General features: G+C 39.2%; 2 protein-coding genes across 6 annotated transcripts in view; one reads left to right on the forward strand and one right to left on the reverse strand.

Moving 5' to 3' along the window:
• Positions 1-715: 715 nt before the first annotated feature.
• Positions 716-10,512, reverse strand: LOC110831913 (uncharacterized). 3 transcript variants are annotated; one of them, XM_022068410.2, is made up of 5 exons: positions 10,428-10,512; positions 7,930-8,153; positions 6,708-6,834; positions 4,997-5,155; positions 716-3,935 (listed from the first exon to the last, which is right to left on the reverse strand). In XM_022068410.2, the coding sequence occupies exons 2-5, from the start codon at positions 8,098-8,100 to the stop codon at positions 1,660-1,662; spliced, it is 2,733 nt and encodes a 910-aa protein (XP_021924102.1). In that variant the 5' UTR covers positions 8,101-8,153; positions 10,428-10,512; the 3' UTR covers positions 716-1,659. The 3 variants fall into 3 exon arrangements, with proteins under 3 accessions (XP_021924102.1, XP_021924101.1, XP_021924103.1); XM_022068409.2 differs by having other exon boundaries at positions 10,358-10,494; XM_022068411.2 differs by having other exon boundaries at positions 10,432-10,448.
• A 300-nt stretch (positions 10,513-10,812) lies between these two features.
• LOC110831919 (serine/threonine-protein kinase ATR) overlaps positions 10,813-16,678 on the forward strand; it is a 54,833-nt gene continuing 48,967 nt past the window's right edge. Inside the window, exons 1-4 of one of the 3 annotated variants that reach the window (XM_087354527.1) lie at positions 10,813-10,833; positions 12,802-12,850; positions 13,824-14,032; positions 14,834-15,004. In XM_087354527.1, the coding sequence (XP_087210653.1) occupies positions 12,804-12,850; positions 13,824-14,032; positions 14,834-15,004 (427 nt within the window). In that variant the 5' untranslated portion in view covers positions 10,813-10,833; positions 12,802-12,803. Of the gene's footprint in view, positions 10,834-11,022; positions 11,355-12,801; positions 12,851-13,823; positions 14,033-14,833; positions 15,005-16,678 lie in introns of those variants that run through there. The other 2 variants (XM_087354526.1, XM_087354528.1) reach the window with 2 other exon arrangements.

A 16,678-nucleotide genomic window follows, 5' to 3' on the forward strand; every position in this document is an offset into this window, starting at 1 on the left:
CCTCTGGAAATGCTTGAATGGTACTGTCAAATTGGTCATGAAAACTACATTCCAAATTATTTTCCCGGTCACCACTTATGAAAATCTGTCTGGTTTTGTACTGCATCTCTCTGCTGTTTGAACATCAAGAAGTAGATAAGATACAACATATGACATAACCTGAAGGTCCTATGCCTACATACTGTCCACCGACCACGAGAAAAGCCCTGCTGGGGGGGATGTTTACTATCAAGTGGACTAGAGGGCTGCTATTGGTGGGAAGTGTGATACGTCAGAGTTTTACGCTACTACACACAGACTGAAAACATCAAGCAGTTAAGTGTAGCGTGTAGTGAGCGCACTTGTAATGTGTCGTGATAATATTCTAGATTCAATCATTGTGCCACTGTGAGGTAATCTTAAATCTGTACCCACAAGAACGAAAGCCTGTCGTCTGTTGTTCGTTCAGTGGTTGTGGAACGAATGCTTTTAGGATGGGTCATCACTCGCCGCGAAATCTTGCGCATGCGCGTATATCGAATTCCTAGCAGGGATTTTCTCCTGGTCTGTGGACTGTAGATACATTGAAAATATGGATAGTTTCTTTTTTTTAAATTTTAGCAGTGGAAACATGAGAGTAAATTTAATTATAACGAATTGCCAACACGTATGCTGTTCGAATTACAAAATCAGAATTCTGCTCAAAAGTAACATAATGCAATGAACAAACCCTATGAATGGAGTAAACTGTTTATTGTAAATAATGGCACTTGAAATGAGTACATGAATACACAGTACAACACAAATATACAATGCAGGGTGTTAACATTAAGTGTATGATTTGAGGTTTTCACAGCGGTGAGTATGAAGATTTCCGTCTTCTGGGTTGTTGCGCTGTGTAGTCTGGTTGATGTTAACCAACGTTTCAGAGGTCATACTGCCTCCGTCTTCAGGGCGATGAATGTGCCAATTGAATGGAAGGGGGGCTACTCCATTCACTGTCTGATTCCTATAAACCTAGCCCCCTCCTCTCAATTGGCACATTCATCGCCCTGAAGACGGAGGCAGTATGACCTCTGAAACGTTGGTTAACATCGACCAGACTACACTGCGCAACAACCCAGAAATCTTCTAACATTAAGAGGTTTGCTATCTACACAACTGAGACAATATGAAAATAAACCAAGTATGCACATTTACTTTGAGCCGTTAGTCATACCTATAATTATGGCACTTGTCAGCAGTTGCAAGCTGGATTAATAACTGGGCCAAAACTATACCACAAACACCTGCCAAAGTTTTAACATGATGCGCCCAGTTTGCGTCATGCTGCGGTCGTCATATAATGCAGTACTGACACGTGCTCCATCACTTGACAGAAAAATCAACAGTTGATCATTGACAGGTCATGTTATTTGTTATACTTTGCATGTTAAACTCTGATACAAAATGTTTTGTGTGTGGCGTATGAAACATCCCAAAACACGTAGCCCCTTCTTCTAAGGCTTAGTGCTCATCATAGTTTTTATGTAGCTTACAGTGGACTGAAGTTTATTCAACCAGAACAAATATGTACTCATCTTCATTAATCAGCGTATTATATCACAGAAGATATAGGTTACAATCCTTCATGAACAGGCATCCCGCGCCCGTCATTATGCGCAGGCAACGGCAAGGGTGCTAAGGCCCCCGATGTGGGTTTCCATTAAGTAAAGCCCTGTGCTCTGAGGAGAAGCTGTGTCGTAAATCAACCACGCTGCCAGTCGGCGATACATCTATCATGTCCTCCTCTTCATCCTGACTGGCCAGTTGATATCCGTTGCTGCTTGCCGAACAGTACTTTTCTCCAAGCCGGAGGGCCAACCACCGAATTGCGATGAATGTCATAATGCATAGGACGTTTATTACGGCTGCTGAATACATCAGCATTGCAGGGTGGTTCAGCATGAGCTGGTACACTGCGACAGGACACACCATCTCCCCTAGAGATGCTCCTACCACAAAGGCTGCGGCCACCTTGTTGGAGACGTGGATGTAACGTTCAATCCACAGTATGCCCGTTGGAAACACGGACGCCAGGCCGATTCCGAGCAGAGCCGTTCCTACCCACAGTGCCGTTTCAGTGTGACTGCCCATAACAGACAGAAGAACGGTTCCAAGGGTACAGAACACAAAGTTGAATAGCAACATAACGATGGGGCCAAACCCACTGGAAAAGAAAATGGAGGCGAAGCGCATGGCTGCGAATGAACCCCAGAACACGATGACGGTCATGAGTCCGGTGGACTGGGCGAGCTGCAGATCACTGTTCACGGCAAATGCCAGCACCAACTGCCCATATGTTACTTCTAACCCCACGTACAGAAGAAAGAAGATTGCCATCAAGGTAATTAGCAAACTATGCAAGGCTCTATTTGATATCTTCTTGGTACTTTGTCCCTCCTCTTGTTTTGATTTGGGGTCTCTAGGATTGTGACACAAGAAACCCAAGAACACAAGTGATATTGCAAACACAAATAATCCTACCATGAGATATGTAAACTGAACTCTACTGAAACCATACTTTTCTATTCTGTTGGCTACAATGTTGAATACTGAATTAATAACCTCCGTGTCGTTATCGTACGTAACAGGCTTAGAGTGATGGACATGTCTGTCAAGTGAGTTTCCACCTGGAAGGGCAGCTGGTAATGATGCCATCACATCTAGTGTCTGAATCAGCGTGGAACTGGCAGAGGAGAAAGTCGACCGTTCTGTGCTAGAAACTGTCGTATGCTCCTCGGTCCCCGTGCTGCTGGTATGTTTAATAAATGCCTGAGTGCCTTGACCTTCTTCTGATATATCTGTGCTTAATTTCATATATGACCTGACCTGTGTCCCAAATTCTTCTGGTGTTTCCAGCGAATGTTCATATGAAAGAGTTGCCTTAACTTGCGAGTGACTGATTATGGGAACGCTTTGTTCTGTGGTGCCTGATCCAGTTATGGAATCGTCTACCAGACTAGATGACCTTCCACTGACATTTATGGAATTGGAATTGTTATTTATAGGCAGTTGATTCTTTGTCTGCTCAGAATCTGTATTGTCTGTAACATTTTGGGCGGAAGACTCGGCAGTATTGTTTTTGGTACTGGGTACGAGAGAAACCATTTTGGTTTTACTGTAGTCTGTATTGCTTCCTTCATTTCTACTCACGAAGGATCTAGTAAAATCTGTGCTTTCATACACTGAATGTGGACTAGGATTTGTATCTGCATTAGTTTCTTCGGCTAGAGCGGCAGTTTCACTTCGTTGCGGCAGTAACGCCTGCTGAAGTTCAGAATAAGAGTCTGAAGCGGGAGATACAGATGGAAACACGGTATTTGTGGTGGCACTTGTCGTCTTACTGGTAGCAGTGGATGAAGATAAGGCAGAGGCAAGCGGTATAAGATCTTCCTTCGGTAGAGTTCCTACATGAACACTGTCCCAATTTTTATTACCGAGTGAACTCGCGTTCGTTTTGGATGGTTTCCGTTTTGGCACTCTGTGCGTTGTTGCAATTGGTTGGACAGTTGTTTCATTTGCACCAAAGCCATCTGCTGCATCAACTTCAACTGATTGTAGATTAGAAATTGTACTTGCAGGGATCACTGGAATCATAACATCTGAAGTTCTGGAGACGTCGTCATCTAACGACTTCGTAGTAAATTCAAGGAAACTGTTGTTCAGAGGCTCCAAATTATTATTAATTACTCCCGTGATGTTCTGCTCATCTTGTGAAATGTATCTCTTCCCACGCTCTACCCCTGTTGCATTAGGATCTGAAACTTGGAAAGGGACAGTAGTGGTGGAAGGTTGTAGGAAAGGTGCTGCCAGCAGCGGTGCAACGAAGGCTCCAAGACCAAAACTGAAGTGCAGGGCTTGCATGAATGGACCACTATTTCTTCCCCACAAATCCAAACAAAGAACATTGCCACCTGAAAAATATGGACCAGGCAGTACATTTATCAGTAAATTCTCATAAATACACTTTATAAAAAAATCTTGTGCCTCAGAATTTCAAAGAATAAAAGTTACATAATTTCAAGTCTGGTTCCCCCCCCCCCCCCCCCCCCCCAATCTTTAGCTGCAGTTAACTTGTACATAAAACCCTCAGAATGTTCTCCAACAGAACCATCTCTTGTTTTCAGCAGGATAGGAAACATTGATTGTTCCAGATAAGAGAATTAAGTAGATCTGAACATATGAATCCCTGAAGAAATTCACAGTATGTGTGATATGCCATTTTGAAATTCATTTCGAACAGATTTTCATCATAATGAGGAATTGACCAACATGATAGAACAAACTTGTTGATTAGGATAGTAATTTCGAGAAACAATAACAAACTTTATTTATCCACTACTGCGAAGCCTCCAGGAGTAATGAAAAGTTAATCTTCACAGAACAGTTTAATAATTATATTAATAAATGTGAGATCTCAGGTTCTCATAGCAGCAAACATGAACATTTCTGTCTTCTGGGTTGTGGCGACATGTAGTGCGGCAGACGTTTTAGAGGTGCTTTTATTCTTTATCGTCAGGGTGATGAGTTGGTAAACAGTCGACTTCTACCAGACCACATGGTGCAACAAACCAGAAGACAGCCATCTTCAACAAAAATGTTTGCAAAGAATTTCAAAATTCTGGTTATGCTGACAGAACATAAAATGTTATGCTATTTTTCAGTATTTTATTTCGAATCCTGTATTTGTTTTTTCTCCTGAAAATTTTTCTTTTCCTGCCCGTTACACGTGGCCCAGCGATATATGTGTTCGTCTCTGAATCATGCCTTATGATGGCACAGCCACGATGACTGTGCAAGTTCTGGCATGATCTCTTCCATAGCGTCAGTACTAATATTTATACAGACTTCTGGGAGACGGCATAGAATACTGATTTCTGACATTGTCACACTAGTAAGATGGGGAACAATTTTCTTGTAACAAAGATTAAACTGATATTTAAGCCATTCATTCCTCAGTTTAGACTTTTATTACCTGTGTCCAGAAAGCCCATTGTCATACCAAGGAACACCATGCATGCCTCGAGCAGCCACAATACATTACACCAAGGGGTGGCTGTGATAAATATAGCTGTCAGAAGGAGACTAACGAAGAGAAGGAACAGTCGGTTGAAGTGATCAAACAAGATTCCGCCTGCAAATGTGAATAATAATAATAATAATAATAACTGCAGAAGACCGCCATTTTGGGGACTGAATACATCATCCGAAAGACGCTTTCATAAAATGAAATTATATAATACATGTTGCACTTGCTAAAAACAATATTTATCCCAGAAATAGCTGCTGCCCTATGTACCTTAGGGACAAGGTCTGTCTCGGGTACATGGAAGTACAGACCCCATAAAGTGGTGAAGAGATTGGATAATAACAATAACAACAACAAAATCAGTTTAGTTAAAACTGTGTTGCTGTTAAAACTCTTGGTGAGTGACCATATACGAATCCATTAATAATTTCTTTAGTATAAGCTTATTCAAACGTCCCAAAACAATCTCGGTAGCCGCGGGGGTAGTCTCCAGAGTAACCGCTGAGACACATAATGCCATTAAGGAGTCCTGCGTAAAGAAGATGAACATTTCTGCTGCCAGCACCAAGTTCACAGGACAGCAACATTACTACAAAATGCAACATAAAAATCTTTAAAAATAGTATTAAAATATATTAAAATTGTCCGTCAATCACAATAAAGTAATATAAGATAATTAAATGGTTAAAATATTATCCTTTGTTCCGTATCGAGTACTCGATTTACATATGGAACATTTTCGACATGTTTCGGCTTTCATGGAGCCGTCATCAGGTGTATGTTATAAACTCTTAATTCAATTACTAATTTTTAATTTTTGTATCACTTCTTCGTTTTTCACATTGTATCAACATTTGTTGTTGTGTTATATATCATTGATACAATTGTATTGTCAGAGTGATGTTAATGCTGCGTATATTGGTCAGAGAAGTAATATCGAAGTTGTAAGAGGAGAGATCAGAAGTACATCGTATCGGAGCGAGGTTGGTTACTGACTGCGGTGTTAGTGGGTGAAAGGCGGAAAAACGAAGAAAATGACAAGAAAATTAAAAATTAGCAATTGAATAAAGAGTTTATAACATACACCTGATGACGGCTCTACGAAAGCCGAAACATGTCGAAAAATGTTCCATATGTAAATCGAGTACTCGATACGGAACAAAGGATAATATTTTAACCATTTAATTATCTTATATTACTTTATTGTGATTGACGGACAATTTTAATATATTTTAATACTATTTTTAAATAAAATCACAATATGACGCACCTACAATATCTTATAAATCTCTTTGGCCCAAAATTTATAAATATAGTCAGGAGAGCAGTTTATAAATAATTTTAGAATCTTTTATCACTCATTTCTTGTCTCTACCTAAAATTAAGTATGACATAGCAGCATTTACAGTGTTGATTCAGTTTATTGGCATATTGTGTACAGTCAAGAGACACTATGGAAATGTTAGCATCTGAACACGATGTCTCGTATGGTGGTAGATAATTAACATCTGGGTATTTTGAACTTCATTTTGTGATGAAACGTTGCATGTCGTATCATGAACCCTTGACGTTATATTTTTACAATAGAGAGAAACAAGTCTTATCCTCAAAATTATATAACAGGTTTAGTGACTATATGTTGACAAACTGTATATACCTATAATTGAGCCAATCAAGTAACCAGAAGATCTCGCAGCATAAATTCTTGAAACCGGTGATTTATCTGCTTGCAGTTCTGTTATTGGTGACAGAAAAGCTGGACCAGGAATAGCTATGCATAATCCCTGAAATAATACATTTAAAATGAAAAAGTGTAGAATAATGCTTCATGTAACACTTAATTTGAAGGTTGTAAGTGCCTTACTACTTTATATCTAATTTCAGGTCAGACTAATGTGTATCAATATGAAATGGTACTAAGTTATGTAATTCTCATTTTTAAGAAGATTATGATTGTTAGGGTGCTAGGACAGAAAAATAAACTGTTTATAAGTGAAAATAGTTGCATGACTGTTGCATGTTGGCTTATCATCATCAAGGAGGGAGACGTGAGTGGAGAAAGTCACAATGAGATCAGGCCTACTGAAAGTAGGTGGGATAGTTTTGAATCCCAGTACATTTTTCATGAAGTTGCCCTCGGTGCATTAGTGGTTAGACCGCTCGCCACTGGACCCGAGGTTCGAGGGTTCAGACCCAGCCGAGACCGATGCATTTTTAAGGGTGATAAAAATCTGTAGCACAACTTCCTTCGGAGGGTAAGTAAAGCTGGCGGTCCCATGTCGTAGATTTACGGCATGAACGAGATGTTTCGTAAGCAAAATTCAGTGGCCATTTCTTACCCAAGTCTCTCCTGATTCACTACCAGATGGCTCTGACAGACTAATCAGGATTGAGGGGAAACTGTGCAGATGCAGTGGGCTGATCACTCACCACTCAGAGATGCACACTTCAAAAACAAAAGAAACCCTGAAGATTTCCGTCTTCTGGGTTGTTGCGCTGTGTAGTCTGGTCGATGTTAACCAACGTTTCAGAGGTCATACTGCCTCCGTCATCATACTCATCGCCCTGATGACGGAGGCAGTATGACCTCTGAAACGTTGGTTAACATCGACCAGACTACACAGCGCAACAACCCAGAAGACGGAAATCTTCATACTCTGATGACGGAGGCAGTATGACCTCTGAAACGTTGGTTAACATCGACCAGACTACACAGCGCAACAACCAAGAAGACGGAAATCTTCATACTCACCGCTGTGAGAACCTCAAGTCTTAAAAGAAACCCTCCCACATAGGAAGAGGCCAAGGCTCGACTTCGGGCTGTTGCGCCATAGAAGAAGAAGAAGAAGGAAAATAACTTTTCACGAGTCAAGTCTTACCAGGCCAAAAAAAGCTCCACATAGTCCTAGAGTTTTTGCAAACAGTGCACATTTGCCACTAGAGACCCTTCGTATTGCAGTGTTCATTTTAGCTGCACTGTTAAGTAATCCAGCTTGGTCAAATACTATGTCATCTTCAAAAGGATCCTCTACTGGCCCATAGGATGCCATGGCAGCAACCAAGGTGCAAATCACATGGGTGGCTAATCATTAAACTCATCAGCCTAGAATTTAAAACAAACATTTATTGTTAACCTTGAATACCAGTCTGTGGTCATTTACTTTAGTTGTACTTAATCTGTATTTCCCAAATTTTCTTTTGGCCTCAAAATTTATGATTGAACCCCAAACCAAAACTTACGGCCACATGTAGGAAATAGGGAATGGGGTTTTTTAACAGTAGATGGACAGAAAAGATATTAAATGTAAGCCTATTTCTACGGCGAGCCCGGTGTTATCGGCTCTTCATATAGTAAATTCATTGATGAATATACAGTATTAGGGACCTGGGTTACTGTACTCCAGTTCTTTGTTTCTCGCGATGCGCTGTGAACGTCAAAGTGGATGGGAGCATCTTGCGGAAAAGGGAATAAACTTTCACACTGCAGATTTTATTCAAAGCACTCTTGAATCAGATTGTACCAGGAATGAGATAAGTGTTTCAGTGCACAGTCAGAAATAATGCTATTAAATTTTTTTATAACATTTCAGTGACGTGCCATTTTGCTTCACCAAATTGAAAACAGATTTCACAACCGAGAAACTTGGTTGTCTTATAAAGCAGCAATCAAAAAGACACTGAAATAGTAATCACAGAAGTGATAAACTTACACACTGCAAATTCTGGAAAAGATATTCTCACTTAATATGGGTGTTTCAGTGAATCTTTATCAGATTGAAATTTTCAAGGTGGATTTGTAACTACTAGAAGGCTACAATAAATGCTGAAACTAGCTGACTGTGTGTGTGTGGTAAATCACAGACAAATTATCAAAGGACAGAACTTGACAGTACTCCATTTGTGTTTCAAATTTTTTGGACCAGGCTCTACTTATTTGTTTCTTACATTATTTTCAGAGAGACAGAGATTGTGTACTATCAAATGAAAAGCAGCAATGTTGTATGGTAGCAACCTGCTAAGATCACAACTGGCACAAACTGTAATACATATTTTACAATTACATTTTTTAACAAATGGCATCAAGAAATAATAAAGTTTCAGTCATTATGTATATGAATCTGTTTTTAATGTGAGAAACAAACTAAAAATATTGTAGAAACTTCTATAATGGACCTATTAGGGATGTTCCATCAGGTTAAATGATTCACTGTGTACATAAAAACATTACACAAAATGGCCTCTTAAGGTTGACCTGTGGACGCACACACACTGTCAAGTTGACACGGTACAAGGAGAAGGACAAGTCAGAAAGTGGTCATGCTTTAAGGTATTATCCTCTCATTTTCTGGAAGGGAAAGCAATAACAAAGACATGATTTCTATCCAAATTTAAGCAAATACTGCTGATAATCGCATTCACACACATTCTGTTCTTGTTATTTGTGTGATGTGATGTTGGTAGGAGGAACAGTCAAACACATTAAGAAATAAATGGAGTTTGTATGGCTTTGTAATTAAAGAATTCATTGGTATTCATCATTTCTGAGTCCTTTTCATAATTTCCATCAATGCTGAATTTTAAACTTATGTCTTTAATGTTGATTTAAAATCCTTTCAGAAATAAATGTCACACGCCACACTCCACATCCTTGGAAGCCGCTAATCTCGTATTTTCCACACACAAACCATATATTTTGAAGGTCAACATAAATTAATTTAATTCTGCTATTAAATTTCAGTTCTGTCTGTCTTTAAGTTTCATCTACACCTTGAGGACTGCAGTTAAAATGTTCAGATAAAAGTTGTCAAGTACAGTAGATGATATGTTTGTAATCTACATTCAATATGATAAACCAAAACTAATAGTTGATGTTACATTCCTGAAAAATATTGGAATTGTATCATCTACACCAAGCAAACACTAGTTATATGCTTACACAGACACAAAATATCACATTTTTACACCAGTTTAATTACTGCAAAACGCTGATTTTTTGAGAAACTGCGGGCTAATACGTTATTACAAAACTTCATAACTAACATAACTCTTCTAGTATTCATGAGAAGGAAAATCTACTGTGGAGGTTATATGTTTAGTGCCTATTCCCAGGTATTGTATTCGGTGAAACAAACGTAACAGCTTCATTGCAAGAGCATCGTTTTAAAGGTCCTATTTCGCTAAATATGTAGCGAGATTTTTGTAAAAAAAACAAATTACTTGACTAGAAGTAAACTGGGTTAGAGTAACGTTTTCGCCAAAGAAATGTTATTATGAATGCCACAATATACAGACCGCTTAATAACTCACCACAGAACCTGTTGATAATATTTCAATATGTATCATTTATCAAGATTAATAAGAATTCAAGAGCACTTACTCACTCATGTAACGTCATATGAATCTGATTCATCGTCTGCTAATAAATAAGAGGAACGCGGTCAGATAGCAGCACTAGTTACCAAAGATTATTTCAAGAAGTATGGTTGAAGTTCAGCAGAGTAAAGAGCATCTCTGAAACGTCGATCAGTATCTACACGGCGAAACACCCCGAGAAGACACCCATGAGAACCTAATATCTCATCAATATGAATGAATTCCAAAACGGACTTGTATTATGTTTATCCTATTGTTATTGCACAAAGACTTACATGAACACTTTACCTAACGTGTATCTCACACTGTGTGTGAGAACTAACGATTATGAGTACTGTTTAGCATTCTACTTTTAATTTCACTACAAGCTCTCTAGTAGTTATCACTATAAGCTCTCAAGCTGCTATCAGGTAACACCATATTTTTATTATATATTTGTTCACGACTCTTGGCTTAATAATTAAGTGTCTGTAATTTCGTGTTCTTAATTGTGAGGACGTTTTGAGAAAATTTTGAATTGCGAGGTATTTGACTTTTGGGGGTAAGATGGGATTTCTCGTCTTCTGGGGTGGGAGTTGCTTGCGCCGGCTCGGCAGTACAATTCTTTCCCGCAGACATCATCGTCTTGATGAGGCACCTAGTACTTCCGAAACGTCGTTAAACTTCTTCCAGGCTACACGGCACTACAATCCAGACCACAACCATCATCGTAAATACTGCCGTTGAGAGCCTCATTTTCTACAGAAGCAAATGTGATGACTGGTTTTTCATCTGTGGTCTGATTATAACAGCCACTGTTTTTGGCGGTAATTGCGGACGACATTAGGAGTTCTGTGCACATGTAGTAAGCCGTGATTGATTGTGTGATATTTGACGCTAGGGAAGATGTGATGTTTTATTCGTTGACTTTGGTGGTTGTGGTTATTATTTGGTATGTGACTTAAATAATTTAGTACTTTTGTATTTTATTTGTATAACCTATTTTTATTTTGCTTCAACAGCAGATAATTGTGGTCTGTTGATATGTTAAACCGTTGCATTGTTTGTTCAGGACTCCCTAATAGCATAATAACTTTCATTACTAAGCAGATCAGGAATGTTAATATCATGGATGCATCCTGCCATTGGTGTATGTGGTATAAATGAAGGTTTTAAGTGGGATTTTAGGTTCCCACGGCAGCACATTGTGGGTTATAGTGCTTTGTAGTCTGACAGAATCTTACTGACACCTCTACAACGTCGGTAACTTCTACCAAGCTACACGGCGCCACAACCCAGAAGACAGCCACCTTCAAAGATTTATAAGTTGTTGTAATTTAGATAATCCAAGTGTGTTATAGCCTAAATGTGAATATTGTTCTTGTTACCTGTTGTTTGTCAGGTTTGCAAAAACGTTTTGAAAATAATTTTTAATTGGGCCTATGTGGTAAACATTTCAAAATTGGGTATTATTTGATCAGCTGATAACTATAAACTGTATCAGTTGTGGATACTGGGTTGTGACACCATGCAGTCTTGTATGTGGTTGCCAGTGTTTGGAGGAGCGTATCACTTCCATCTTCAGGGTCACCTTTATATCATTATTTTTAGCAGGTAACTTAGCTGGATAATTATACCTGTCATTGTTTAGTCTCATGTCTTGGTAATATCATTTAGACAATGAAATAAGAATAAGATAAGTACAGTCAATGTATAATATTGGGGTGGCCTAGACTGGCTTGATGTTCATACCAAATTTTGTGGAAATCAATCTGTTAAAATGGGGGTTTTATAACTATTCTTGTTCCTTGAGGAAGGGAAACAGGCAATCATGACATTATTGGTTCTTACTCGTTATGCAGATATGTGGATAAAGTCAATCAGTTTTTATTCAGCATTTATATATTCATATATGATTTGAGGTTTTCATGGTGGTGAGTCTGAAGATTGCTGTCTTCTGGGTTGTTGCACCATGTAGTCTTGTAGATGTCCACAAACGTTTCAGATGTCCATGCTGTCTCCATCATCAGGGCGATGAAAAAGCCATGCGAGCGGAAAGTGCTAGGTTTTTGGGGACTGGGCAATGAAAGGAGTATCCTAATCCTAACCAGTGGGGACTAAGAGACTCTTACACACACTACGACATGCCCACACACTCCTCTTGGTTCCCACCCCCTTGCCTAATTCTGACACCACTCCCCACTGGTTAGGTTTAGGCTACTCCTTACTCCCTAAAAACCTGGCACTTTCCGCTCGCATGGATTTTTCATCGCCCAGATGATGGAGGCAGAATGGACCTCTGAAACGTAGATGGACATCTACCAGACTATACGGCGCAACAATCCAGAAGACAGCAATCTTCATTTATATATTAATTTTATGTATTTTTGTTTTGGCAGATATGGAGGATTCTGAAAGAGATGAAGAACATATGGTCCACATGGGAATGTAAGTGAAATTTGGACTTTGAATAATGAAAGATTTGATGCTTTGACTTAATCTAAATTACTTCACTGTCTTGAGTAATTTAAGGCAGTGTATAATGAAAGATATGTCACATTCAGGATCATGAACCGTGTAGGATTATATTCTATTGCATCAAACAGGACATTTAAGGAAGACATAGTTGTGGATGCGCCGAAAAGTTGGCGTAATAGTGTCCATGAAGTGGCAGTTCAAGAAAACTGATAAATTGTTTATATAGATGTAACACTCATAAGTTTAATCAGACTTATTACGAGGCGCGTCCCAAAAGTAAGTTTCCCACTCGTCCCACAGCTAGCAAACCTTATATTACGCGAAGCGACTGTGCATACGTGATAGAGCAATGACGTAGCATGGCGCATGCACTAACGGCACTTCCCGCGTTCTCACAGTAGCATCGTTGCAGCTGTTGAAGATGGAGGTTCTTATTCCAGCTCCCGCCGACTGTGAAGTGCGGTCAGTGATAACGCTAGGCCGCACACGGCTCGACGGACAGCAAGTCTCCTGCAGGAGTTCAGCTGGGAGGTGTTTAATCATTCACCCTACAGCCCGGACCTCGCTCCCAGTGATTTCCATCTTTTCCTACACCTCAAGAAATTCCTGTCCGGTCAGCGTCAGCGTTTTGAGAATGACAGAGAGGCGGAGATGGTTGTCACACAGTGGTTCCAATCCCAGGCGGCAGACTTCTACGACACAGGTATTCAAAAGTTGGTCCCACGGTATGACAAATGTCTCAATTCCGGTGGCGAATATGTTGAAAAATAGCTGGACACTTGCTGTATCTGTTGCAATAAATATTTCCATGAAATTGTGTTTTGTTTCTGTAAACGGCCCCAGGGAAACTTACTTTTGGGACGCGCCTCGTACATGTCTTGCTAATTTCGATAGGATTTGAACTGATACTAAGTGAGTTGACAATTTCTGTGTTTGTGTGTAGGGATTGCTGGATTACTAAACCTGGACCACCGGCATGCATAAAAGTGTGGGTAATGATGCATATGCCGATGAAATCCGTCTACAATGATCTCGACAGTTCTGTAACTAGTGTGAGTGGTCTACTGGACTCTGTTATCAATATTTGTAATGGATACAAGGATGTGTTTATACCGACTAAAAGAGACCAACAAACTGCAGAGCAGTACACAGGTGTGTAACATAAAACATAGACATGGAAATTCAAGCCATGAAATATCATATAAAAGAAACTGAAGTGTGAACAGAAAATTGGATATGAGGGTTAGGGTTTTCACTGCAATGAGGATGATGATGTTTTTGGTTTTGGCACCATGTAGACGTGTAACCAGATTCCTCTGTTTTGGAGAAACATGCTGCCGCTATCATGACTGAGCTTGGAGACTCCCTATTGGTCGAGACCTTTGCTCCTCATCCTTCCTCTTTGATTGGCCCACTTTCCAGAAATTCTATATCAGTCCTGTGTGGGGTTTTAATCTCATGTCTGCTGATACAGAACATCAGTTTTGGATTATCTATCAGAAATCAGTTTCACCACGCGATGAGAGGCGTGGGCCTCGTGCACTTGGACATTGGGACCTTGGGTTCGAATCCGACTGAAGGCACAGATGTTTGTCTGCGTCTTTCTGTGTTGTGTTGTCCTGTGTACAGGTGGAGGCCTTGCGATGGGCTGATCACTCGTCCAAGCAGTTCTACCAAATGTCTAAATAGATTAAATAAATCTCTGAAAGGAGGCCCCTATGGTCCACATAGGAGCATGAAAAGTATAAAGAAGAAAGTTTCACCACAGCAAGGTGGCTTCCCACGTTATCTGCCTGCTTGTTTTCAATACCCCAGTTACCAGTTAACATTTCTACCATTAAGTAGTCAAAATATTTGTTTGTTTGTGATATTGCTATAAATGTGCACTCCATTTTATGGGCTTAATAGTGAGACTTGTCTGTGTGTGAACATGTGAACTGCTTTTGTCTGTAGCTTTCACTACGTGGCTTCTGGGTAGACTTTTCTACCTCATGTCTTCGTCTGCTCTGTCATCGAAGCTGAACTTGTGTGCGGCCGCTCAGATATCGATTCTCCAGTTACTGGAGAGGCATCGCTGCTCTGTGTTCATCTCCATCATTGATGAATATCTGAATTGTTTATCGGGTGAGTTCGATGTTGAACTCTGCGCATAAAGATATTCATAGAATGGTGTCATTGAAAATTTTATAATTAATGGCTTTGGGCACAAATGTTTTCTGATATTATTGAAAATTCATGTGGATGTGTTTGTACAACATTAATCTTTCAATTTCTTGACCAGAAATGTCAGAGTGAGAATGTTTTCCTATATGATTTACTGTTTTTTTTTAATTCTTTTAGCTGTCTTGCCCTGAAGATAAGTTTCATTCCAAATTCTGATCTAAAAAATAATAAACATTGCATACTTTACAGTGTTGAATATTTATTTAAAATACATAAAATCATGCATACAAACAAAACCGTTTATACTTTGAAAAACACTTAGTGCCAAACACGTTTCGACTTCAAGAGGTCATCATCAGTGGCAAAAACATTAATTCATTAATACAATATTTTTATTTTCCGTCTATACACAAACTTAAAATAATGTTGTTTAAAATTATCTAAAATTATAACATTCTCAGTAGACACTGCATCTTGTTACATTTTTTGTATCGACGACATGTTTCAAGAGACGGTATCGACGACATGTTTCAAGAGACGGTAAACTGCAGTTTACCGTCTCTTAATATCGGACACACAACACATCAATTACAACCCGATATAAAACATCCAAGTACAACCTCCAAACCAAAAGGAAGAGACAAAAAACTTAAAATTAAACAAATTAAAATAATCAATAAACACAACGCAAAATGTACTACAGTTTTTAAAATATATTAAAATTGATAGACCTGATGATGATGTGATACACATTGAAACATGTCGTCGATACAAAAAATGTAACAAGATGCAGTGTCTACTGAGAATGTTATAATTTTAGATAATTTTAAACAACATTATTTTAAGTTTGTGTATAGACGGAAAATAAAAATATTGTATCAATAAAACACAAACATGACGCAATTAAGATATAAATTAATTCATTAGTCTGTCTATTATATCTACAATTCATAAGACGATGGTTTGTTATAAAGCACCGAGCGTGAAAAGTAATTAAATTAGAGACCATAAATCTCATCATGACCTCACTTAATAATTTAAGTTATGCTTTTAAAGAGAATGGAATTCAAGGGTTATGAATACTTTACATTTTGGTTTGTTTTGTTATATATACATCGTACCTCTACCTAACCACTCACCCCCATCTAGTGCCGAGGTCAAGGAAGGGAGGAGCTATACCTCCTCTCACCCCAAGCGCCTACATGGCGCATAGCGGGACAAACTTTACTTTACTTGCCTCTAAAACAGAGTATAAGCATGAAAACAAGGTTTTCATGTACATACGAGGTGCGATTGAAAGGTTTCCAGACTGCGCGTATAAAAACCCGTACACTTATCTTAGGTATTAAATTCATCCATCACCCTCGAAATAATTCCCCTGGGAGTGAACACAACGATCCCAGCGCCGCTGCCAAGCCTGGAAGGATCCCTGGAAATCTTTCTTTGTCAGCCTGTCAAGCACCATCTGCGATTCTGCCTGAATCTCTTCTATCGTCTCAAATCTCCTTCCCTTTAGCTGAATTTTCATCTTTGGGAAGAGGAAGAAGTCACACAGAGCTTAGAAAGGAAGTTGGGGTCAGTTCTTGCAAGATCTTTGAGCTCCTGACAAATGAGAAGTCGATTCTGCTTCTGGTC

The sequence above is a fragment of the Zootermopsis nevadensis genome, unplaced genomic scaffold (assembly GCF_977971745.1).
Source record: "Zootermopsis nevadensis isolate Lab colony 2312 unplaced genomic scaffold, Znev_1.0 Znev_ptg000023l, whole genome shotgun sequence".
Taxonomy (NCBI): Eukaryota; Metazoa; Arthropoda; class Insecta; order Blattodea; family Termopsidae; genus Zootermopsis; species Zootermopsis nevadensis.